Below are 23,965 nucleotides of genomic sequence, written 5' to 3' on the forward strand. Positions count from 1 at the left end.
ACAGGAGTCCTAGGACTTACGATCAGAAAGGTGAGGGAAAGGCGGAAGATAGATGGCTGTGGTCAAATACAGCAGCTCCAAAACATGGAAGCAGCTGTTTCTAGTAATGCAAGCTACAAGATGTGTTCTCATGGGTGCTGCAAGAGACTGAGGAAGTGAGAAACCATTAAGTTAAATGGTACTTGGCACGAATGTTAATATTAAAAGAAGCCTGCCTACTGGAAACAAGCAAGCCTAGGCTGGATCTGGAGGCCTGAGTCCTACTTACAGTTTTCCTAACAAACTGCCGCCTTAGGGAAGTCACTGCCATTCCCTGGGGTTGAACCAGAAGACATCTCAGAGCTCTTCCTGATCTAAAAGTTAAGGACTTTTGGACAATGGCAGGGACGGTTGAAGAGAAGGACACCTTTTATCGGGTTAGTTACCCCCTCTTCAAAGGGACGTCCGGAACCTTTCTTCTGTGCTTTCTGCCCGGACGTGCAGAAGTGGAGGCCGGAAGTCATTTGTCGGGAGGTTCCGGGTTCCCTGGGCTACTACGATGGCGATGAGTTTCGAGTGGCCGTGGCAGTATCGCTTCCCGCCCTTCTTTACGTGAGGCTCAGACCCCGAGAAGCCCCGCTGTGCCTCCCTCTCCGCTCCGGACCCTGGGCTCAGCCCTGCTGCTTCACATAGGGAGGGGGAGAAAGAACCCAGCTATCACCACCCTAGTCCCTGCTTCTTCCCCTTAACGCGCCCGGGGCGCTGTCTCTCGCCCGCTGACGCCCTCTAATTCTGCGCCCCACCTCCTTCACCCGGCAGGTTACAGCCGAACGTGGACACCCGGCAGAAGCAGCTGGCCGCCTGGTGCTCGCTGGTCCTATCCTTCTGCCGCCTACACAAACAGTCCAGCATGACGGTGATGGAAGCTCAGGAGAGCCCTCTCTTCAACAACGTCAAGCTGCAGCGTATCCTCCCTCAGGCTTCCCACCCTTACCTGCCGCGATCTCGTAGATGCACTTCCACTTTCTCAAGTGCCCAGATTCCAAACCCCCAGCCTTTCATCCATGATAGATAGGTTCCCCCAAAACTGGATCTGGGAAAGAGCGAGCATGTGTAGCTGACATCCATTTTACCGCTCCCACCCGCTCAATGCAGTACCAAACCCTAGGGTCAGCCCCTTGTTTTAGGCAGTAATGAATGCTCTGGTGTCATTCAGGTCTTAGGCTATCTGCCTCTGCCGTTGAATCCCAGCCTTATCAGCCTCAGCCCTTTTGGCTATTTGAATCTGCTGCCCTCTCCTGTCTGAGGCTTAAACCTCTACTATCACTAATAACTTTATCAGCTCACCCCAAATCTCCAGCCAGAGAGTTAGGATCATTTATTTTTGCTGCCTGATTCATCCCTAAAATATCTCAAGGGAACGGAGGGGACAGAGGGTGAGGAATGTTAGCACCTTTCATTTTCTAAAGCTTTTCCTTTTCATCAGAAGAATTTCTCATTACCCTCTTCCCCACCAATATCCAGAAAATGGTAATTTATATGCTGTTGGGGAATTGTATGTATATATGTGTGGGAGGGAGGTGGGGGCAAGTGGCTCTCTGTACTGACTGGCAATTTTGCTCCCACCCAAATCAAATGTATGCCATTCCCTTAATGTTTAACCAGGGAAGCTCCCTGTGGAATCAATCCAGATTGTATTAGAAGAATTGAGGAAGAAAGGTAGGTTCAGTTCCCTTTATTTCTTATTTTTGCCTCTTACTTGGGTTTTTTGAAGGAAGATTAGGAAAGTATTTCCTCTTTAATAACTCTTTTCTCTCTCCTGACTTGGAACCTAGACAGTTCAATTCCCCCCTCCCTCCTTTGTATACAAAATTGAAATCTCTCCATCTGTGCCTTAAGACCTGCAGAGAGGTAAAAGGAGGAGAATGGTGCCCTGTAGATAGTAATAGTAAATCAAATATTGAATCTCTGAAAGCTGAGTCTCTTCCACTCTGTTCCACTTGAGTATAAGTGTCTGTTTTACAGGGAACCTCGAGTGGTTGGATAAGAACAAGTCTAGCTTCCTGATCATGTGGCGGAGGCCAGAAGAATGGGGGAAACTCATCTATCAGTGGGTGAGAACATTCTCTAATTAAATACTCAGCAGTGGCCCATTGTGGAGGCGAACTATATCTGTGCCCCAGCAGATAACTGGTGTTCCCAGATCCAGACTGAGCAAAGTGGGGAGGGGGCAGAAAGAGGAGGTACAAACCTTCCAGGCAAGCTTCTTTTTCAGTGACTCAATTTCCCTGGCTGCACAGAATTTCCCTTTCTTTGCCTGTAGACATCCAGGGACTACATGAGGCCATGTTTGGAGAATGCAGTACTGGGAACCATGGGTGCTATTGTTGGCTAGAGTCTCTGGCCACAGGAGATAAATGGGGAAAGGAAGAAAAAACCCCCAACAACCTGGAGCCCCTCCCCCACTGCATCATTATGGGGCTGTCTACAAAATGAATAGGACATTCTGAACCAGTGTGTGTGTAGGGACAGAATACTCTCTCCCCCAAATTCCGAGCCACCACAAGCCCTAAACTTTCCCAGGGGAGAGGGAAGGGGAAGAAGCATCAACAATCCAAACATAATAAACACACACTACCTGTTCCTGAACAGGAAAACAAACAGAATGAGAGGTCACTCCTCAGACACGTGAAGGCCTGTGGTTTAGTGGTTCTGAATGTCTGTGTACACATATAAATATAGCACCTGCAGGGTTTGTGGGTTTCAGACCACTCTGCAGAGGGAACAGTGATCTCTGCTTTGGGACTAGGTACCATTCCTGGATCAGAGAGGTGTTGCTGTTGAGGTTACCTTCTCTCAGGATATTCCTGGTCCCTATTTAATCCCTGTTTTCTGTCTCCACAGGTTTCCAAGAGTGGCCAGAACAACTCTGTGTTCACCCTGTATGAACTGACCAACGGGGAAGACACAGAGGATCAGGGTAATGCCTTCCTTCCCACCCCCCTCTTAGTTTTGTCCTCTGAGTCCTCTCCCCTGTCTTGATAAAATTGGCCTTCAGATTTCCCATTTCTCTGCCTCTGAATTCCAAGTACTACATAGTAAAAAATTTCATAGCCCACGTCCAAGATTCCATAAACCACCTGAACTCATGCAAAAAAAAAAAAAAAATTGTGTGAGTGTATGTACATTTTACTAGGGATAGAGTCTATATTATTTTAAGATTTTCAAGGGCATCTATGACCATGAAAAGTTAAGAATTACTGGTGTAGATGCCAAGTGAGGAACCAGGGCCAGGGATTAAACCTGACATCTCATTCCTTGCTGACTCAGGCTTTCTTTCACCCTTTATTCTTATAGAAGGCTCAAGATTTGTGGGCGTCAACTGAAGAGATTGGGTTAACACCTCTACCTCCAACCCTTTTTTAATACTTTGATTTCTGGCCAGGCAAGGATTTGTATATTTGATTTTTGCATAGTGTAAACACACTCGTACCTCTTTTCTCTCTGGCTCTGTATTTTGATCCCCAGGATCATGAAAAGTTCCAGTTTTACCTGGGGTAACAAGGGGCACCTCCCCTCTCTGCCAAGCCCTGGCTGCCCCAGCAGAATTTACAGCTCTTGGCTTTTCCCCCTGCCTTGCAGGCCTCTGCTTGCTACTCCCACCATCACCCATGACTTCAGTGCTGCAGCCTTGCCCAGTCCACCACTTAGGTTGGGAAAAACTGGAGGCTCTTTCAGAAAGTAAGCTTCCTGACTTAAGAGCTGGGCCCCCGCAAGGGGCGAGATGTGCAAGCCTGTTAAGGCTTGTCTCCTGCCTCTTACATCTCCACGTGATATCTGGCATTATCTCTAGGCACTCAGCTGGCCCTTGACTCCTAGCCTTGCCCCCTTTTAACTAGGAAAGGGCAGATATGTGCTGAGCCTTAACAGTCTCCTTGCCTGGGATTCTGGTTATACTTTGTGTTCAGACATTCTCCTGATGGGTATAGATGTGCAATTAGGGTCAGTGTCCAGTGATAAGGACCCTGGCTTTACCTAGGCATAACTATCAGGGTGGGTCTCCTTCTTTGTGGCCCCCAAGCAGATGGTGTCACCCTTGTGCATCAGCCACTAATGAGGAAGGGTTGTGGGGATTGAGTCTGACATGAGAACCAGGGAGGGGGAAGTAAGCATTGAATTCTCACTTTGTGCTGACATAGGCTTTCTTCCATCCCTTACTCTTAAAGAGTACTCCGGAAGTGTGGGAGGTAGCTGCAGCAGTATAGGTGGCATCTGCGTCCCCTACTTTTCAAGGTCTCAGCTTCCAGCTACACTGCTTTCCTCAGAGGGCCCAGGCTCCAAGGAACTGAGTGTCCCTGACTGCCCCATCTCTCCCTGTCCAGAGTTTCATGGGCTGGATGAAGCAACCCTACTGCGGGCTCTGCAGGCCCTACAGCAGGAGCACAAGGCAGAAATCATCACCGTCACCGATGGCCGAGGCGTCAAGTTCTTCTAGCAGAGTCCTGTCTCCCTTTTTTTTCTGACCTCCCACCCTTCCAGGGCTTTCAAAAGGAGACCGACCCGTGTCCTCCCAGACCGGATCTGTGACTCCACCAAACTCAAAAAGGGCTCCAATCCTGAAGGCTGGGACCCAGGGATGGGTTTTCCACTTACCCCACATCTAGGGTAGGGTGAGGCTGAGGCACCAGGGTAAAAGATGTGCTTATTGCTATCCTACCTCCTCTCCCATCCTAGACTGTCCCTGACTCAGAGTCTGTAAACCTAACACTTCACATATGTTCCCATATGTAAGTACATACACACACACGCCTACACAAGCTTCTGTCTCCTCCCCCTCCCACCTCCTTAGCTGCTGTTTTTTCCCCTGTCAGGCTGGTGCTGGATCCTTCGGGGATGGGGGAAGCCCTGGCTGCAGGCAGCCTTGCGGGCAATTTGAAGATAGGAGGCCCAAGAAGGGGCCTGGCAGTGGGAGGCGGGGCTGGTCACTGATTTATGATATTAAAAAGCTCAACTCCCACTGCCTGCCTCCAAGTTAATACTGGAAAGGGGATAGGGAGGGCTGTGAACTGTTACCATTTGAGTAAATCCCAGCCCACCTGAGGGGAGAGAAGGCCAGGGGCCTTTGTGAATGAAAAGGTCCCCCAGGACTGGGGGGTTCCAGTGAGCCTGTGGTTTCACATCCGCTAGGTAGGCTATGTGGGGGAGTGCTGATGGAACACAGCTTGGGGACAGACTGCTTTCTGTGTCTGCAGGTGGAGTTACTTCCCCTCACCTCATCTCCCCCATTAAAGTCCTGTATGACTTTGAAGCCCCTCCCTCCACCCATCTGGTTTGGGTGGGGTAGTTGTAGTCTGAGGGGAGTTGAGGGGGCAGGTAAACCGGATGTGGACTTTGGTTTATTGGAGACTTTGGCAAACAAGCGGGAGGAAGGAGAGCCCGCACAGCAAAAACAGCGACTCTGACCAGGGCCAGGCTGGGGCCAAGATGGAGGGGGTTTGACTGAACGGGTGACCCCGGCCGTTGGTTTTGGGAAGAGGCATGTCCTGGGGTGCAGACACTCATCCCTGTGCAGCCGGGGGTAGGGGGAGGAAAACGGCATCAAAGAAAATCAGACCTTTCTCTCTACTGACCTCAGTATGGGCCTGGGGCTTCTCCAGTCCCTAGCCGGTGCCGTCTTATCTGGGGTGCGCAGACGGATGGTAGCCTTTCCCTAGCCACCCCGTCAGGGCCCAGGAGCCGCGGTTACGTTTCCTCTCCCTGTCCCCAGCGTCCCGCCCCCTACACCCCCCACCCATCCCCGCACTAACACTCCAGTACGGGAGGACACGCACCGGGCTCCTGCCTGGATAGGAAACTGAAGGTCGGTGCGCTGGCAGGCCCCGGGGAGAGGGCCAGCGGCCGGGGGCGGGGCAGCGGCTGAGGTGAGCTGCTCCGCGAACTCCGCACCGCCCTCCCCCAGCTCCGGAGGGGGCAGGGCGGGGAGCGCTCCCGGCTCCTCGGGGAGGCCCAGGGGGGTCGGATAGGGGCGGGGCCGGGGGCGGGGCCGCTGGGAGGCGAGCCCGGTGCTGGGGCCCCAGCTGCTCTGCCCAGGCGCTGCGCACCGAGCCAGTCAGCCTGTCAGGCTGCCTCTTCTCCAGTCTCCCGGCTTGCGGCTCTGCGGCGCCCGGCTTTTCCCCATGCTGGCACTCCCGGGCCCCGAGACCGTGGTCCCCACGTCCCAGACCGAGGCCGACCTGGCCCTGCGGCCCCCGCCGCCCCTCGCCGCCGCAGGGCCGCCCCGCCTCGGGCCCCCTCCTCGCCGGGCGCGCCGCTTCTCTGGCAAGGCTGAGACCCGGCCGCGCTCTTCCCGTCTCAGCCGCCGCAGCTCCGTCGACTTGGGACTGCTGAGTTCTCGGTCCCAGCCAGCCTCCCTCGTTCCTGAGCCCCCCGATCCGCTGGCCTCCGCTGTTCCGGGCCCCGCAAGAAGTCCACCGCCCAGCTCGGAAGAGCCCCCTGAGGGCACATGGACGGGGGGAGTCCGGACGAAGGCTGCAGACTCGGCATGTTCCGAGGTCGCGGGCTCTGCAAGAAGCCCGGGGTCTGGGGAGCCGTCGAAGGTCCCCGAAGCTGCGGCCCGGGAGCGGCGGCGGGAGCTGGAGGAGAAGGAAGACACGGAGACCCAGGCTGTGGCGACGTCCCCAGACGGCAGATATCTCAAGTTTGACATTGAGATTGGACGTGGCTCCTTCAAGACGGTGTATCGAGGGCTGGACACGGACACCACTGTAGAAGTGGCCTGGTGTGAGCTGCAGGTGTGACTGGGTGCCCCTCAGTGGCACTTGGGGATGGGACCCTTTGGGGGGTCTTGGGGTGGGAGACCTGTGAACAGCAGCAAGGGAGGGACATGTTTTTTCAGTCAGATATCCAGATATTCCACTCCTCTTGCTCTGATGAGCTATGGATCTGGCTGACTCTGGGCTGCAGAAGGAGAAACTGAGGCAGGTAGTGTATGGTGGCTCCCCTACGGACATGGATATTCCCGCCTTTAAAGTCTTCGTACCCAATCCTGAGAGGTGGGGAAAAGGGGATGGAAATTGGATGAGGGAGCCAGTTGGAATCTGGGGAGACTGACCCCACCAATTTCCTCCTGCAGGTACCCACTATCTTCCTCTCTCTTTTCCCTAAATCCTAAGACCCTTAGTGTGATTCTGGTCCTCCCCAACCCCTCTCCCCCTCCACCCCTCTGCCCTGCACCATTGCAGCTTAGGAGGTGGGGAGGCCAGAAGCTGGGGCTGGGTCCTCTCCACCTCCATAAGATTTATGAGAGCTGTGGCAGGATGGAGCTCTCCCAGACTCTTTCTGGAACAGTCAGACTCTGGAACATCTCCATAGCTGGGGGGTGGGGGGTGGTCAGGGAGCTCCAGTCCTGGCCTGAGTTTAGTCCTGTTTCTCAACCCACTGCCTACTTGAGCTTTCCCTTCCCAGACCTTGTGGGGAGTAGGGGGATGTGGGTCCACAGGACCTTCCTCCCATGGCTCGCTTTCTGTCTATTGGTGGGGAGAACTCAGTCAACTCTGAGTCCAGGGCTTCAACTTCCGATTGGGGGATGGAGCCCAAGGAAAGGGTCTCTCCCCTCCAGCCCTGGCATGGGGCTTGCCCCTTGCTCCTGCCAGTGCTGCACCCCAGGCTCGAGGCCAGGCAAAGAAGAGGCAGCCAAACTCTGGGTGGTGGAGGGGGGAGCGTTGAGACAGGGTGGCTGGTCTTGTATTCTTTCTCTCTTCTGTACCTCCTCCACAGCCTCTGTACCTTCCTCGGCAGCTCTCCCACCTCCTGTCTGAATCTAGTAGTTACCAGTTTATGGGACCAGCCCCCTTCCTGGCCCCAATTCCCTGCTCACCGCCTGCCTGCTGCCTGCCTGGTGCCTGCCCACTGCCTGCCCCTGTTCTCCCTCTCCCGCCCCACAGCCAGCCCGGGCAGCCACAATGGCGCTATTGAGCACTGGGCTCTCCCACCTGGCTTCATAAAGGCGCTTGTGTCCAGTGTGGGGGGGTCTAATGGGTGGACCCATGGCCCAGGAGGGGCACATCCTTGGAGCAGTCCGAGGGGGCAGACTGGCAGTTCAGGGTCTAGGGCCTACTGGGCAAGCGTTCCCACACACCTGGCCCTATCTATCAGCTCTGATCCTCACCTCTCCCCCAGCCTCACCACATGTGCCCCATCCCCCTCTCCTGGGTTTGGCATGACCTCCTCCTCCATCCCACAGACTCGGAAACTGTCTCGGGCTGAGCGGCAACGCTTCTCAGAGGAGGTCGAGATGCTCAAGGGACTGCAGCACCCCAACATCGTCCGCTTCTATGACTCATGGAAGTCAGTGCTGAGGGGTCAGGTTTGCATCGTGCTGGTCACCGAACTCATGACCTCGGGCACGCTCAAGACGTGAGCTCTGCGCCTGGAGGGGACGGGAGGAGGGCTGGGATGTGTCCCAATCCTTCTGAAATTTCTCCCAGGCTCCTCAAATCCTGCATGTGCAGGCCCAAGTCCAGGCTTGCTATCTCCCACCCACCCATTCTGTGTCCCTGCCTCCGTGAATGGCAACGCCCACCGAGCACACCAGCCAAAAACGTGGGCGTCTCTGCAGATTCCTCCTCTCCCTCCAGGGTAGGCATAACATACACTTCCACCCCTCCACCTCCATCAGACTGTCTTCAAGTCCCTCCTTAACATCTCCTTACTCACTTTCTCTGCCCCTCTTCCCCCTACACACACACCTCTCTAGCCTGGAGCCTACAGCAGCTCCTTAAAGCGGCTCCCACTACTCTGCCTCTCTCCAAGCCAAAATCTTCTGACATCCAGGGGGAACTTTCTCATTTGCAAATCTGATCTCATTATTCCCCTCCTTAAAACCTCTTTGAGGCATCCCTTGGCTCTTGGGATAAAGTCCTCACTTATTAACCTGCTCACAAAGTCCTTCGGATTCAGCCTCATCTTTAGCCTAATTTCCAGACAAACTGAATTCCCAGCATCTCCTCCCACCCTGCCCTGTCACTCACTGCCTCCAGTGCCTTTGAACAGGAAACAAGCCTGTCTGCCTGGAAAGTCTCCATCCTTTCCCCTTTCACCCTTGAACTCCAATTCACCTTTCAAGATGCAACACACAAGTTATTTCCTCTGTGAAACCCTCCCCCGCCTTTGGGGTACTTAGTCATCTTTCCATGCTCCTGCAGCACCTAGGCCAAGGCCCTGTCTGAGAACTTACCACCCAGCCGGTCTGGTAACCTCACGCTACCCACTCCACCTCCTGGCTCAGTTTGTCCACAGGGCTGGCGTGGACCTAGAATAGGAGAATGCTCACAGGAGACACAGAGGCATGGCGCAGGTGGAGCGAGGCAGAGCTGCCCGGTGAGGGCCCTCTCCCCCGCATACGTGTCCCCACCGCGACCCTGGCTATGCGCCCTGCGCTCCCCCAGGTACCTGAGGCGGTTCCGTGAGATGAAGCCTCGAGTCCTTCAGCGCTGGAGCCGCCAAATCCTGCGGGGCCTTCATTTCCTACACTCCCGGGTGCCGCCCATCCTGCACCGGGATCTCAAGTGTGACAATGTCTTCATCACGGGCCCTACTGGCTCTGTCAAGATCGGGGACCTGGGTCTGGCCACGCTCAAGCGTGCTTCCTTCGCCAAGAGCGTCATCGGTGCGTCCCTGCAGGAGAGCCCTCACAATTCCTACCTCTCCCTGCGGAGTCCTTTGAGATCCGAGGCATTAGGAGACCATGGGGAAGCTGGGGAGACCTGTAGCACCTTCCTGACCCCCCAACATACACACATAGGGGAGGGCTGGCCACTTGGCCTCCAATATCCAGCACCCTGGGATGCTAGCCTGTGGGACTCCCACGTGGAGGGAGGAGGACAGAAGGCAGGCTCTGCAGCCAAATCCCTGCTGTGAATCTTACAGGGACCCCGGAGTTCATGGCTCCCGAGATGTATGAGGAAAAGTATGATGAAGCCGTGGACGTGTATGCCTTTGGCATGTGTATGCTGGAGATGGCTACCTCAGAGTACCCATACTCCGAGTGTCAGAATGCCGCGCAGATTTACCGCAAGGTCACTTCGGTAAGAGGAGGTGGGAGATGAGAGGGAATTCCAGTCCCCCTCACATTTTTCTGCCCCCACCACCCAGCGGTCAATGCCCTTTCCCTTAATGAAGACAGGCCAGACTCAAAGATATCCTGCTGAACGCCAAAGAGTACTAGATGCACGTATACCCTCTCCAGTTACGAGCTATTTAGAAAAATATGTGTAGCGGTCCCAGAGTTTACAAACGATTTCACATCCAATCTCTTACCAGATCTTTCCAGCTCTCCCGGGAGGTGAGCGGGGCAAATGTTATGCCTTGTGTTTTATAAAGGAAATAACAGGCTCCGTGGGAGACTTGTTCAAGGTCACACTGCCAATATGTGGGGAGACTGGGGTTGAAAATCACCTCTCCCAGTAGCAGTCGCTGTGCTTTTGCCACTGCACACGCTGCTCTTAGACGGTGTGTGTGTGTGTGTGTGTGTGTGTGAAGCAGAGAAGGGTACAGAGGATCGTAGGCCTCATGCAGCCTCCGTCCCTAGGGTACAAAACCGAACAGCTTCTATAAGGTGAAAATGCCAGAGGTGAAGGAGATCATCGAAGGCTGCATCCGCACCGATAAGAACGAGAGGTGGGGAGGAGGGGCGGGGTGGGGATGCGGGCGCGGGCTGCAGCGTGGCCTCAGCGTGGGCCGCAGCGTGGGCCAAGCGGCTTGGCTCACCGTGGCACCGCCCCCAGGCTCACCATCCAGGACCTGTTGGCTCACGCCTTCTTCCGCGAGGAGCGAGGCGTGCACGTGGAGCTGGCGGAGGAGGACGACGGCGAGAAGCCAGGCCTCAAGCTCTGGCTGCGCATGGAGGACGCCCGGCGTGGAGGGCGTCCACGGGACAACCAGGCTATCGAGTTCCTGTTCCAGCTGGGCCGGGATGCAGCTGAGGAGGTGGCACAGGAGATGGTGAGAGGAGAACAGACTGTGCAAGACATGTGTGGAGGGTGGTGTGTGTGAGCCCCGAACTCAGGGGCCGGTACAAAGGAGCATGCCACTGGGGTGGTGGGAGGAGGGCCCAACTCTCCTGCAGACATCTCCTGCAGGTGTCTTCCTGCCTCTCTCCCTAACACACCCGCACTCATGCCCTGTGTTCCTGACAGGTTGGCGTTTCCTTTCCCAGAACAAACCCTGGGCCCTCCAACCTCCTTGCTTTTGTTCAAACTGATTGATCCATCTTCCCGGGATGGCCTTCCCTCCATATATTTATCCATTTATTTCTCTCTCTTTAGTCTCTCTCCACCCCCACCCCTCTCTCTTTTTCTTTTTTTCTCCATGCTTAGAATCATCAATTTCAGGAAGCCTTCTTCTCCAGAGTTAAAATTAAACTTTCCTTTCCACTTCATCAGGTCTTCCATGGCAGCACCCCACCACATACCTGTTCTGATTTCTACGTGGATACTGTCTTATCTTTCTCTTCCACTAGACCAATAGCCCACATCCCTGCATGGCTTACAGGCAAGCTCAGAGAGATTGAATACTTTATTTAAGTCCCCCAGCAAGTAAGCAGTGAGAGCTGGGTTTAAACTCAGGTTGTTCACATTTCAAGTCACATCAGCCTGCTCCATCTCCTTTCCACATCCAGTAAACCTTCTCTGAAATGAATAAGGAGGTGACAAATGGAAGATGGTAGACGGGTAGAGGCATCTATGGGAGACAGAAGATGGGGCAGGGGGAGGAGGGAGAAGTTTGGGAGCTAGTTTAGGAGCTGGTGGTGAAGAGAGGGAATATGGTGTTCTCCAAAGAGAAATGGCACCTGAAAGGGTGGAGATAATCTGTGGCGAGTCAAGAACCTTAGAATGTGCTTAAAATATGGCAGAACAGGTCTTCAAAGCCCAGCTCAAACCAGACCTGAAATCAAATCCTGATCCAGTACTTACTAAAGGGATTCTCAACCTTGACAGTATTGACATTTTGGACTTAGTAATTCTTTATTTGGGGAACTGTCCTATGCATTGTAAGATGTTGAGCAAAATCCCTGGTCTGTACTCACTAGATGCCAGTAGCTGCTTCTCATAGTTGTAACAACTGAAAATGTGTCCCAACATTGCCATTGTCCCTTAGGGGGCAAAATCCTCCCCTGACTCCTCAACCCCCGTTGAGAACCAGGACTGTAAAACCATCTGAAGGTCATTTACTTTACTTATCTCTCTCTAGAATGGGGCTGATAGAGGAGCGATTGTACTCAGTGATTGAGTGCCTGCTTCCCATGTATGAGGTCCTGGGTCTAATCCCCAGTACCTCCCAAAAAACAAACAAAAAACCTAAAATGGGACTGATGAAACTTGTCTCAAAAGCTATTGGGGTGCTTGCTTCGGCAGCACATATACTAAAATTGGAACGATACAGAGAAGATTAGCATGGCCCCTGCGCAAGGATGACACGCAAATTCGTGAAGCGTTCCATATTTTTTTCGGGACGTGGAGTTGTCCTGGGTGGTGCTTCACGGACAATTACGGGACATTGTAGATCCCCCCAGGGCCCACTGGATGGAACGTGAGAGAGTCTGGGCTATGATGTGGACCATTGACTATGGGGTGCAGTGATGCTCAGAGGTGAACTTGCCAGGTGCAATGGATGTGTCATGATGATGGGAGAGAGTGTTGCTGTGGGGGGAGTGGGGGGTGGGGGCTGTGGGGTTGAATGGGACCTCATATTTTTTTTAATGTAATTAAAAATAATAATAATAAATAAATAATTTTTTTAAAAAAAGCTATTGGGAAGTTTTAATGATAATGATAATGTAAGAATTTGCCAGGTAACATAGTGGATAATTAGTAAATGTTGGTTACCTTCCTTCCCTACTCCACCCTGGAAGCCCCAAGGAGATGTCCAATCTTTGAGAGGTGTCCCAACCTGTGCTTCTCACCCCTCTAACTCCAGGTGGCTCTGGGCTTGGTCTGCGAAGCTGATTACCAGCCAGTGGCCCGTGCAGTACGTGAGCGGGTTGCTGCCATCCAGCGAAAGCGAGAGAAGCTGCGCAAAGCTCGGGAGTTAGAAGCCCTTCCACCCCCAACAGGACCCCTGCCAGCCACTGCCCCCGTGGCTCCTGGCCCTCCCAGTACCTTCCCGCCTGAGCCCGAAGAGCCAGAGGCAGACCAACACCAGCCCTTCCTCTTCCGCCATGCCAGCTACTCATCTACCACCTGTAAGTCACCCCTGACCTTGGGACCTGGGTCCCAGAACCCTTGACCTTTGCCCCCCACCCACCCAGAAGTTCATCCCAGCAGCACTGTCACTCACCTTACCTTCCACCTCTAGCCATGAAGCTCCCTCTGTGAAAGAACACTTCCATAGCCCCAGTCAGTCATTGCTCAGGCAGCTCCCCTCCTTTGCCATCACTCCTCTTTATTTCCCCTCTTTTGATCCCCTCCCTCCCCCACCAGCGGATTGCGAGACTGATGGCTACCTCAGCTCCTCTGGCTTCCTGGATGCCTCAGACCCTGCCCTTCAGCCCCCTGGGGGGGTGCCATCCAGCCCTGCTGAGTCCCATCTCCGCCTGCCCTCGGTGAGAGGGGGTCACGCGGGGGGCTCCCAGCCATTCCAAGCCTATGACCTGTGTCCCTTCTTCTGAAGTCCACCCCCATGACCTAGCCCCATATCCCTGGAAGTCCACCACTCTTGTCCTCCTCATCTTCCCCAGTTCCACGTCCTTACTACCTCAGCATCCTTGCCATCATCTCCCTGGATGCCAAGGATTATTTTCCCCTGACCTCATGAACCCTTGTCCTATTTCAGGCTTTTGCTCTATCCATTCCACGTTCTGGCCCTGGCAGTGACTTTTCCCCTGGGGACAGGTATGTTCTGGTGTGAGTTGGAGTGCTAGGGTGAGCTGTATGGAATGTTGGGGACCCAGTGTCTACTCTGACGTTCCTTCTATTTCCTTTCCCTTTTCCAGTTATGCCTCAGATGCAGCATCAGGCCTTAGTGATGTGGGAGAAGGGATAGAACGGATGAGGAGACCCCCAGGAAGAAATCTCCGGCGCAGACCCCGATCCCGGCTGCGGGTCACTAGTGTAAGGAAGGGACACAGGAGACAGGGACTAGCCTAGAAGGCCCAAGAAGGACCTGTCAGTGGGATGGCGGAGGTCAGCCAGAAAAAGGGAGTAGCAGTGGGCGATATGGGTACCCAAGAGGCAGGAGATGGTTTCTAATATCAGACCTGGGGAGTGGAGCCTGCTTCTCTAATCCCAATCTGGCCACTGTCAAGTGGCTGCAATGGGATCTGGACATGGGATGAGGACAGAAAGCTTGACTCGTCACCTCTGCTGTCTTTGAATCTAAAGGTCTCAGACCAGAATGACAGAGTGGTTGAGTGCCAGCTACAGACACACAACAGCAAGATGGTGACCTTCCGATTTGATCTGGATGGGGACAGTCCAGAAGAAATCGCAGCTGCCATGGTGAGGGGGCAGAGTGATGAGGACAGAGTATTTGGGTCTGAAACAAGTGTCTCCCTCCTGATGACCCCTGGTGCTAAAACCCCTCAAGCCAGACAGCAAGAGCTTTTGAGACTAACAGAGATAGGGTAGACATACACGTGCTACATGTAAAGTGCATGCCAGATATGCAACACTGATGTTTTAAGAAAAGGAATCGGCTGGGACAGCGGGGGGAAGCAATGGGACTCAGGCAAGGTCTCCACAGATGGAGAAGAAAGGCAGTGAAGGGTGGAGAGGGTGTGTCTAGCTGGACGTCCAGCATAAACAAAGGCATGGGGTAGGGAGTGACTTGGATATAGGGCTGGGAAGGCTTCAAGAGGAGACCAACACTAGAAGTAAGGGTTCCTGTAGGAGAATCACAGGAAACAAGGCTGGACAGGTAGAGTAGGCCTGGATTTTAGAAGGTCTTAAGAATTAGGCAGAGTGTAACATGGTGAGATAAGGTTTTAGGGGGCTGGGGGTTTGGAATCCATATGGAAGACAGACACAAGAGGCCAGATATGGACCAAAGAGATATGGGGAAAAGAAGAGAAGAAGTGAATCTGAGGACTGTTTCAGGAAAATGACTTACTCATAATCCAATAACCTATTGACATACTACAATGCATATAAGGGATGCTCAGTAAATATTTGCTGAGTTGATAGGATAGGGGGTTAGGGAGAGGGGAGGTCAAGGGCACCTTGTAGCTTGGAGGGACTGGGCTGATGGGAGCAGGTCACCAAAGGAAAGAGGAAGTTGGAAAGGAAAGTAGGGTTTTTAGGGGTCATGATGAGGTTGAGTGATAGAAGAATAGCCAAGAGAGATCCTTTAAAGACGTGGGAAATGGATCAGGAGGAGGATTTAGGAAGTCAGTACAGAGTTGAGAGGGAAGGGAGATGGGCTGGCAAATCCAGAGGCATAGAAGGCCTGAGAGTATATCTCAGTAGATGGCCCAATTCCGGAATGGAAAGCGGAGGGGGGCAGGGCAAGTCATTTAAGAACACAGCGGTAGGGCCAGAGAGGTAGGAAGAGCCCTAGAAGGAAGATGTTAGTAAAAACTGAGGGATGGAAGGGTGGGCACCCTTGAGCTCAGAGGGAGGGCTGGGAAGTGCCTGAGCCACTGAGGATACCTGGGGACTGGGGGCAGGAGAGGAAAGCAGGCAGGGCACATTGGCACAGAGGTGCCGCCTGCTCTCCCCAGGTGCGGCATGTTGCCCTGGGCCCCTCCACTTTGGGGTTCAGGAGAGGAGGAGCCTCCATGGGAAATGACCAGGACAAGGCCTGGAACTCTGGGGAGGAGGCCCTGGGGGAACCAGGGTCGCCCCCAAAGGACAGTCCTCAGTCCCAGTCCTTAAGTCCTTCTTGGTGCTCGAGGGAGCAGTTGCAGCCTGACAGCTTCCTAGGCCTGCCTAGAAATCCTACTTCCCCTTGCCCCCCAGGTGGCCCAAGGATTACCCTACTAGCACTAGCACTCTGGTATCCCAACCACGAGGCTGAAGGGGGACCTTGGCTGGTAGGGGGGGCCAGCTGTGGAATGGGTACCACCTTCTTGAACCTGACCTTGTCATCCATCATTCTGGCTTTAGGCCCTCATCCCCCTTGACAGGTTATCAGAATGGAGAGGGAGTGGATGTGGTTCAAGCACTTGAGCGCCTGCTTCCCACATGAGAGGTCCCAGGTTTGGTCCCTGGTGTCTCTTAAAAACAAAAAAGCAAACAAATGAAAAAACCAACTCAGGGGAGCAGTTGTGGCTCAGTGGTTGAGTGCCAGCTTTCCACATGTAAGGTCTGGGGTTCAATCTCCTGCCCTGGTACCTCAAAAAAAAAAAAAAAAAAAAAGAAAGAAAAAAGAAAAGAAAAGAATGGAGAACACCTGCTCAGGTATGCAGGGTTCCCAGTGATGTGCTATGGAGACATCTTTTTCTTGGCTTCTCCTTCTCTGCCCTGTGGGTACCGGATTCCCCTAAACCTGCCAAGGCCCTCCAGCAGGTGGTAGGCTCCCTACAGCTGCTGCTCCCATCCCCTATCAGATGCCCCTGGTTCCTGGCTGCTCTACCACCTCGCTCAGGGGGCTGAGGTGATTGCCCTCACTAGCCTCCTGTAGATAAGCCAGGGAGGGCCAAGACCCAGCTCCCTGGGTCTCCACACCTGCTGCTAGCCCCCCAGACCCTGTCTCTGGCCACCCAGGGCCCAGTGATCCCCCAAGCTCTTCTCTCTTCCCTGACGCATCTCTCCCTCTGATCCCAGACACTCATTCTCCATTGTCCCTCTGGAGCAGAGTGAGTCCCCCACCCCCGGGCAGGTTCTGTTCACAATAAAGCAGTGTTGGTTTGCGGGGGTGGGAAGTGAGGAGAGAATTGCAAGGAGTTGGCATAGGGTGAAGCCTGAGGCAAGGCCACCCTGCCTTTTGTTAGAGGAAGGTCTTTGTGTGAGACCAATTCAGTGGCAATGGGGCAGAGGATGCCAGCCTCTGGCTTGAAGGAGGGAAGGAAATGGTAGAGACTTCAGGAACTCTCTCTAAAGCTTCTTCTCCATCATATCATTCACCTTGTGTGCGGGACAATGTCAAATATCACCTGGCACATGAGGTTTATCACCTTCTATCAAGCCACTTGATTTTTCCAGTCTTTCCTCTGGCCACACTGGTTTCCTAATGGTCCTCTGAAGAGGCTGGAGGGAAGCCTTTCAGCCTCTGCTTCCGTCTGCTCAGGGATTTCTCATCCTGAGAGGATTTTCTACTGGGCTTTCAAGCCCACACAGATCCCCTCCAGCAAAAGTAACCGTGCCTCCCCCATTCAGGGTCCCTTGCCCTCTCTTGTCTCCTTACCAGTCTACCTTCTTCTCTGAAGCAGAATTCTCCTAAGACTTAGATCTGATTTTATTGACTTTTGCCCCCAAAACTCCATGTGGCTACAGAGTGAGGTCCAACTTCCAGAGCCTGGCCTTTAAAAATCATAGCACTTGCAGCTATACTTGAGGCCTCACTATTTGTGACTGCCCTGTCCCTTTGTACCTCAAACCTTTTGCTCACGCTGCTCTCTTGGCCTAGACTGCCCTTCTCATCTTGATGAACAGTGTGGAATAGAGGAAAGGATGGGCTTTTATGTAAGACCTGAGTTCAAATTTCGGCTGTTATTTACTATCTCCCTTAACGTGGGCAAGTTCCTTAACCTCTCTGAACCTCAGTTGCTCAGCAATAAAATGTGGATGATAATACTTATTTTGCAAAGATGTTCTGAGGATTAAATAATATATGAGAGGTGTCCATACATGATAGATCCTCAATAAGGGGTTACTTTTCTTATTCATCATTCCTGCTCAGCTCCAAGGACTTCCCCTGTGAAGCTGTCCCAGCTTCCCTCCATCCACCTGGGGATAGTATGACTTCCTCCCTGTTTAGAATAGCATTTTTATCCATCTCTCACTTATAAGCGCCCTAGTTATCATGGGCTGACTTGAAATGTATTGGGTTATCTATTTGTCTCCTCCACTGGGTTGTGGGTTTCTTCAGGGTTTGGATTTTGTTCCCCCACAGGACCTAGTGCAATGCCTGAAATAGTAGGTCCTAAATAAGTGTTTGTGGAAATGACTGTTACCATTTATTGCCTTATTTTTACTTACTTTCTGTGGGTATGTGGGGGGATATGTATGTGGGCCTGCAATGTATACTTTATAAGCCTTATGAAGGCAGGAATTGTGTCCCAAAGCATGGGAGGCAACAGTGGTATATGGGAAAGAATTCAGGCTCTGGGTTTAGATAGACCTGGGTTCAAATCCTGTGATCCTGGGCAGACTGAATTTAACCTCTTTGAGCATTGGTTAGCTTAACTCTAAAATGGAGGTATTAATACTACCCCAGAAGGCTGTTGGCGATGGTAAATGTGATAATACATGTAAAGTGCCTGGTCTATACCATCCTATCAATATTAGCTCCTTTCCTCTAAGCTGTTTTTACTGTACACCACACATACATTGCTTAGCATGCCGTAGGTACTTACTAAACACTTGTTATAGGTTGGTGGTTGACAGAAGCACTGGTTGTGAGGGTTGGTTTTTAAAGATCAGGGACAAGTGGGGTTACTGAGCCCTCATTCGTCATCCTACTGACCCTCTCCAGGTGTATAACGAGTTCATTCTGCCCTCGGAGAGAGATGGATTCCTGAGCCGGATTCGGGAGATTATCCAGCGTGTAGAGACCCTGTTGAGGAGAGATACAGGCTGTGTGGAGGCTGCTGAAGACACTCTGGCCCCCCAGGTCAGACCCCTCTGGGCACCCTCCAGGGGGAAGAGACTCTGCTCCAATGTTCCATCCTCCACAGTCCCCTTGGATCGAAATCCTCATCTCTGAGACCCTAAAACTGTGGTTCTTAAGCTTTGTTGGATCATGAACTCCATTTGAAAACCTAATGAAAGCCATGGACCCTTGTTCTAAAAAACTGTTCAATGTCTGTTTTTTAAAACTCTTGATTTTGAAAAAATTTCAAAGTTACAGAAAAGTTTCAAGAATTTTACAAAGAACTCCCAGGTGCCCTTTGTCCAGGTTGAGCAAATGTTAATATTTTGCTGCATTAACCTTATCATTCTCTTTTCCTCACCTTCTCTAAATGTATATATAAATGTATTATTTATTTCTGAGCCATTTGAGAGCAAGTTGCAGAAGTCACATATGCCCCTTTTAGCACACATGCTTTGGAATCCCTCGAACTCATCTGTGGACTCCTCGAGGTTCATGGGTGCTAGCCTAAGAGCCCCAGCCTGAAACCTCCCATCCAAATCCCAGCTCTTCCCACTGACTGTGGGCCCCCTTCTCTCCCTCAGGAGGAGCCAGTGCCAGTGCCTGCCCTCCCGGGCCCCCTACCATACCTCTCCAGTGGTATGTACTGAGTGCTGCCCCTGCTCACCCCAGGCGTGGGGGCTGCTCCTGGGTTTGCCTGGGAAGGGCATAAGGAATGGGAGGTAGGAACCTCAGTATGCCCTCTTCCCCAGCAGAGCCCCAGAGCAGTGCTTCCCTGGAGCAGAAGAGCTGGACGGCCTTCTCCACCTCCTCATCTTCTCCTGGAACCCCCTTGTCTCCTGGAAACTCATTTTCCCCCGGAACCCCTCTTTTCCCAGGTCCCATCTTCCCCATCACTTCTCCCCCATGTTGCCCCAGCCCCTCCCCATTCTTCCCCATTTCATCCCAGTTCTTTTCAAATCCCCCTCCACAACCTCCCAGCTCTCCACTTCCATTTTCCTCTAGTGCATCCCAGTTTCCAATCCCATCTTCCCCGTTTCCCCAGCGTCCACTCCTCGCAAGCTCTCCCCCCACATTTTCTCCCAGTTGTCCTCAGGTCACTGTTAATGTCCCTTCCTTTCCCCTAAGTCCCTCCCCTCCCCTCCCCTCCACCACAGCAGCTCCTCTCCTCTCTCTGGCTAGTGCCTTCTCCCTGGCTGTGATGACTGTGGCCCAGTCCCTACTATCCCCCTCACCTGGGCTCCTTTCCCGATCTCCTCCAGCCCCTCCTGACCCCTTGCCTAGTTTACCTCCTCCTCTTCCCCTTGTTCCTTGTGGCCCAGAGAGCCCTTCACCCCTCATAGCCGAGGTGGGGAGTGAGGTGAGTAGGAAACCAAGAGATATGATTAGGGAGGCTTTATTTTGGATCTTCTCCTTACGGACCCACATTTTATAGGCCTCTCCAAATCCTGCTTGGCCATTCCTGGGTGAAACCAGACTGGCACCCATCTCTGAAGGTGAGGTCTCTAACCACTGATCTTCCCCTGCCCATTATCCCCACTCCACTGAGCTCTCTCTTTCTATGCCTCCACTTTCTCTCTCTACAGAGGGAAAGCCCCAGCTTGTTGGGCGTTTCCAAGTGACTTCATCCAAGGAACCAGCTGAGCCTCTTCCCCTGCAGCCAGCATCCCCAGCTCTCTCCAGTTCTCTGAAGCCTCCAACCCCTCAGCTGGCCTCGGAGAGCTCAGATACCGAGGATAGTGCTGGAGGCAGGCCAGAGATCAGGGAAGATCTGGCTGAGAGTGACCGTGCAGCTGAAGGCCTGGGGGCTGGAGCTGAGGAGGAGGAAGGGGTTGATGGGAAGGAACCCCGAGGGGGGGTCAGCCCCCCAGCCCTGGGCCATCCCAGCCCCGTGTGGATGAACTACTCCTACAGCAGCCTGTGTCTGAGCAGTGAGGAGTCAGAGAGCAGTGGGGAGGATGAGGAGTTCTGGGCTGAGCTGCAGAGCCTTCGGCAGAAGTGAGTCTGGGGAGGTTGGAGGAGCAAGAGGCAGACTTGGGAGAGCAGGATGTGTGGCTGGCCCTCACATGCACCTGGTGCATCCTCAGGCACTTGTCAGAGGTGGAGGCACTACAGACGCTGCAGAAAAAGGAAATTGAGGACTTGTACAGCCGGCTTGGGAAGCAACCCCCGCCAGGCATCGTGGCCCCGGCTGCCATGCTGTCCAGCCGCCAACGCCGCCTCTCCAAGGGCAGCTTCCCCACCTCCCGCCGCAACAGCCTTCAGCGCTCCGAGCCCCCGGGCCCTGGTGAGCCTGCAGTCACCCAGCTCTCACCTTTCCCCTGAAATGCCCTCCCTACCAATCTGGCTTTCTTCTAGGCCCTGGGGAATCTGCCCTTTGGTCTGGGGGCACTAGCCCCCCTCTACCTGAGGCCCCTTTTCTCACTCAGTGCTCTCCTTACCCCATCCTGCTCCCAGGCATCATGCGAAGGAACTCTCTGAGTGGCAGCAGCACCGGTTCCCAGGAGCAGCGGGCAAGCAAGGGGGTGACATTCGCCGGGGATGTTAGCAGGATGGTGAGGGCGGGCCCAAGGGAGGGAGAGTCCAGGGAATGGTAACTGGTGGCAGCTTCACCCTCCTCCCACCTTGGAGGTTTCTTCAGTGCCTTTTCTTTTCCCTCTAGTGAATCCAGAACAGAAGCCATGTGTCTCCCCGACACCAGGGTCCACACCATGGGGCTTATGCTCTCAGAACCTGCTTTTTCTCTCCACCACAAGTCAGCCAGGAAGACCCCAGCGCTGAGGGGGCAGAAGGCCAGGGGGCATGGAGAGTGTGGCCCCATTATAGGGAAGAACCAAATATGTGGGTCCTGTTTGCTCTGTGTAGGTGTTAGTCCTGCAGCCTACCATCCTCATCCCCACCAACTCCCCAGCCAAGTCAACCACTAAGCAATCCCACCCAAGCCCAGATGCTTCTAGAAGGCCCACTCCAGTGGGGAGAGTGGAGGGAGTGTTCTCACATTGGACTTCCTGGCAGCCAATAAAAATGCTTAACACGAGGGCTCTGTCTGTGTGTCATGCCTTAGGAGCGGCAGGCAGGCAGGCAGGCATGGCCTTGGGTGAGGCAAGGGAGGATTTAGAAAGGACTCTCCTCTCACAATGGGAGGCAGGAGGTGGAAACTGCCAAGCTTTTTGGCTGCCTGCCAGCAATTCATGAGGAAACTGTAAGGTTGGTAATCTACTTGACCAAGCTAAGATCCCCTCCAGACCCCAACCTAGGCCTGTACAGGTAGGCCCTGCTTGTCCCTCATCCTTCATCGACCTCTCTGAAGGGTGTGAAAAGGTAGTAGAGGGAAAAGTTGAGGGTAAAGGTGTGTTGTTCTTGGGGGTGGAGCACAGAAAAGTGACCTTCCTCTCTCCCCAGACATGGTTCAGTCTAAAACAGCCCAGTGACCTGCCATGATCTCTTCCTTAAATCAGGTGGAAAGATCTCACGGAAAGTCATTCTAGTTAAACATTTACGGCTCCCTGGGGCAATGCCACTGCTGCAGCTACTGCCTGTGGAGCTTTCCAGCATGAAGTGCCCTGCCATCCCTCATCACACTCACTTGGCTCCAGGAGAGAGACTCAGTTTATTATTCTCAACTTGACCTCATCTTTCCCACCTTAGGCTCCAGCATTGCACAGAGCTGCCACCCCCATCTCTGTAATAGTTACACCCTCTTGGGTAAACCACAAAGTCAGGCATGGGAAAAGCCAGGGTTGCACATACTTCAAACAAGGAAACAATCTACAAGAAGGACTCAGTCAATGCACACAGTGCGTGTGAAGTGGGCAATGTTCTTTTCATGACCACTGGATGCCAAAGTTCCTGGCTTCTTGGGCTCACTCTCCTTCCAAGGTTAATAAGTAGGCCAGCAATGTTGTAAGCAGGCTTCATTTTCTATGAGTGTTGTGGGGCATCATCCACCTTGTGAAGGGGCCCCAGCAGGCCGGAGGTGGGTAGTGTCCACTTGGATCAGGGGCCTGCCGACCTTGCCAGGGCGCGGGCTCGAGCAGCTTTGGCCTCATCCTCCAGCTCATCTAGGAAACGCTCCTGGGACACCGAGTAGAAGGTGTAACCATCTGAGGAGGTGGGTTTAGGAAACCACCCGGAATATGTACAGACCGTTTTCCTATATTTTCTCCATCCGCCCTTGTTAACTCCCATTCTCCCCAATCTGATTCCTGCCTCCTGCCCTCTGTTCTAAGTCCTACCCGCAACTCCATTAATAAATCATATTAAAAGAGCATGTTAGAGGGAAGCGGTTGTGGCTCAACTGATAGAGCGTCCGCCTACCATATGGAGTGTCCAGGGTTCGATACCCAGGTCCTCCTGACCCGTGTGGTGAGCTGGCCCATGCGCAGTGCTGCCGCACGCAAGGAGTGCCATGCCACACAGAGGTGTCCCCGCATAGGGGTGCCCCATGTGCAAGGAGTGCACCCCGCAAGGAGCTGCCCAGCACAAAAAAAGCACAACCCACCCAAAAGTGGCACCGCTCAAAGAGCTGACACAGCAAGATGATGCAACAACACAAAAAGCGACATGGTTTCCCAGTGCTACATGACAAGAATTCAAGTGGACACAGAAGAACACCCAGTGAATGGACACAGAGAGCAGACAACGGGGGGAAAGGGGAGAGAAATAAATAAAATAAATCTTTGAAAAAATAAAAATAAAAGAGCATGTTAGAAATGGCAAAGCATGTAATTACACATCGTCTCATTTCAACCACACATAAGGTATTAACCCCAATTTACCCAAACGTTAAACGCTTGGCCCAGCGTTATTCAGTTAGAAGTGGCCAAGATTTCACAGCCCAGGTTCTTCTATTAACACCACACTGCCCTCCTATGTGCTTCTGCTCCCCTTCCCCCGCCCCTATTTGCGATCTCCCGTGGTCTACAGTTGGGTCGGATACAAATAGCCAGCACCAAGGCCCCGATGCTCAGGCCGGTCACGAGGTTCCGGGTCCGGCGCTGTGGCAGGGTCTTCTGCCACTGGGCGAGCTGCACCTGCCGCATGAATTGCAGCTGCGCGGGGGTCAGTTTCTCCCGCGTCGGATCGATGCGCTGAGCCAAGGGAGCCTGCCCATTCTTAGTATCCAAAGGGCCACCAGCTCCAGGTGCCGCCATGATGCCGCCCTGCCCTTTCTCGGGCTCCGGCCGCAGGGCTCCCTGGGAATAGTACGCCGCAAGGAACTCCGGGATTTGTAGTCCGC

The 23,965-nt window shown here is 53.3% G+C and overlaps 3 protein-coding genes and 1 non-coding gene across 12 annotated transcripts; 3 read left to right on the top strand and 1 right to left on the bottom strand.

Moving 5' to 3' along the window:
- The first annotated feature begins 473 nt into the window (after window positions 1–473).
- On the top strand, window positions 474–4,996 carry VPS25 (vacuolar protein sorting 25 homolog). Its single transcript, XM_004484597.5, has 6 exons — window positions 474–591; window positions 799–944; window positions 1,645–1,698; window positions 2,005–2,093; window positions 2,884–2,959; window positions 4,362–4,996. Exons 1-6 carry the CDS (start codon window positions 539–541, stop codon window positions 4,472–4,474), a joined length of 531 nt encoding a protein of 176 aa, XP_004484654.1. The 5' UTR covers window positions 474–538; the 3' UTR covers window positions 4,475–4,996.
- A 398-nt stretch (window positions 4,997–5,394) lies between these two features.
- Window positions 5,395–21,763, top strand: WNK4 (WNK lysine deficient protein kinase 4). 9 transcript variants are annotated; one of them, XM_012521998.4, is made up of 19 exons: window positions 5,395–6,770; window positions 8,222–8,394; window positions 9,426–9,646; window positions 9,907–10,064; window positions 10,568–10,656; window positions 10,764–10,980; window positions 12,955–13,219; window positions 13,458–13,579; window positions 13,810–13,868; window positions 13,970–14,087; window positions 14,358–14,474; window positions 18,610–18,747; window positions 19,311–19,365; window positions 19,479–20,086; window positions 20,162–20,222; window positions 20,313–20,724; window positions 20,814–21,013; window positions 21,156–21,281; window positions 21,389–21,763. In XM_012521998.4, the coding sequence occupies exons 1-18, from the start codon at window positions 6,156–6,158 to the stop codon at window positions 21,272–21,274; spliced, it is 3,747 nt and encodes a 1,248-aa protein (XP_012377452.2). In that variant the 5' UTR covers window positions 5,395–6,155; the 3' UTR covers window positions 21,275–21,281; window positions 21,389–21,763. The 9 variants fall into 9 exon arrangements, with proteins under 9 accessions (XP_012377452.2, XP_058140276.1, XP_004484646.2 ...); XM_058284293.2 differs by having other exon boundaries at window positions 21,156–21,239; XM_004484589.5 differs by having other exon boundaries at window positions 21,184–21,281.
- On the top strand, window positions 12,377–12,483 carry LOC111762201 (U6 spliceosomal RNA). The gene has a single exon (XR_002795375.1). It is a non-coding gene; the product is annotated as a U6 spliceosomal RNA (small nuclear RNA).
- Window positions 21,764–22,317: 554 nt separating the features above from the next.
- On the bottom strand, window positions 22,318–23,929 carry COA3 (cytochrome c oxidase assembly factor 3). Its single transcript, XM_004484596.5, has 2 exons — window positions 23,666–23,929; window positions 22,318–22,829 (listed from the first exon to the last, which is right to left on the bottom strand). The coding sequence occupies exons 1-2, from the start codon at window positions 23,877–23,879 to the stop codon at window positions 22,723–22,725; spliced, it is 321 nt and encodes a 106-aa protein (XP_004484653.1). The 5' UTR covers window positions 23,880–23,929; the 3' UTR covers window positions 22,318–22,722.
- Between the last annotated feature and the right edge of the window lie 36 nt (window positions 23,930–23,965).

This window comes from Dasypus novemcinctus, chromosome 21, assembly GCF_030445035.2.
Source record: "Dasypus novemcinctus isolate mDasNov1 chromosome 21, mDasNov1.1.hap2, whole genome shotgun sequence".
NCBI classification, from domain to species: domain Eukaryota; kingdom Metazoa; phylum Chordata; class Mammalia; order Cingulata; family Dasypodidae; genus Dasypus; species Dasypus novemcinctus.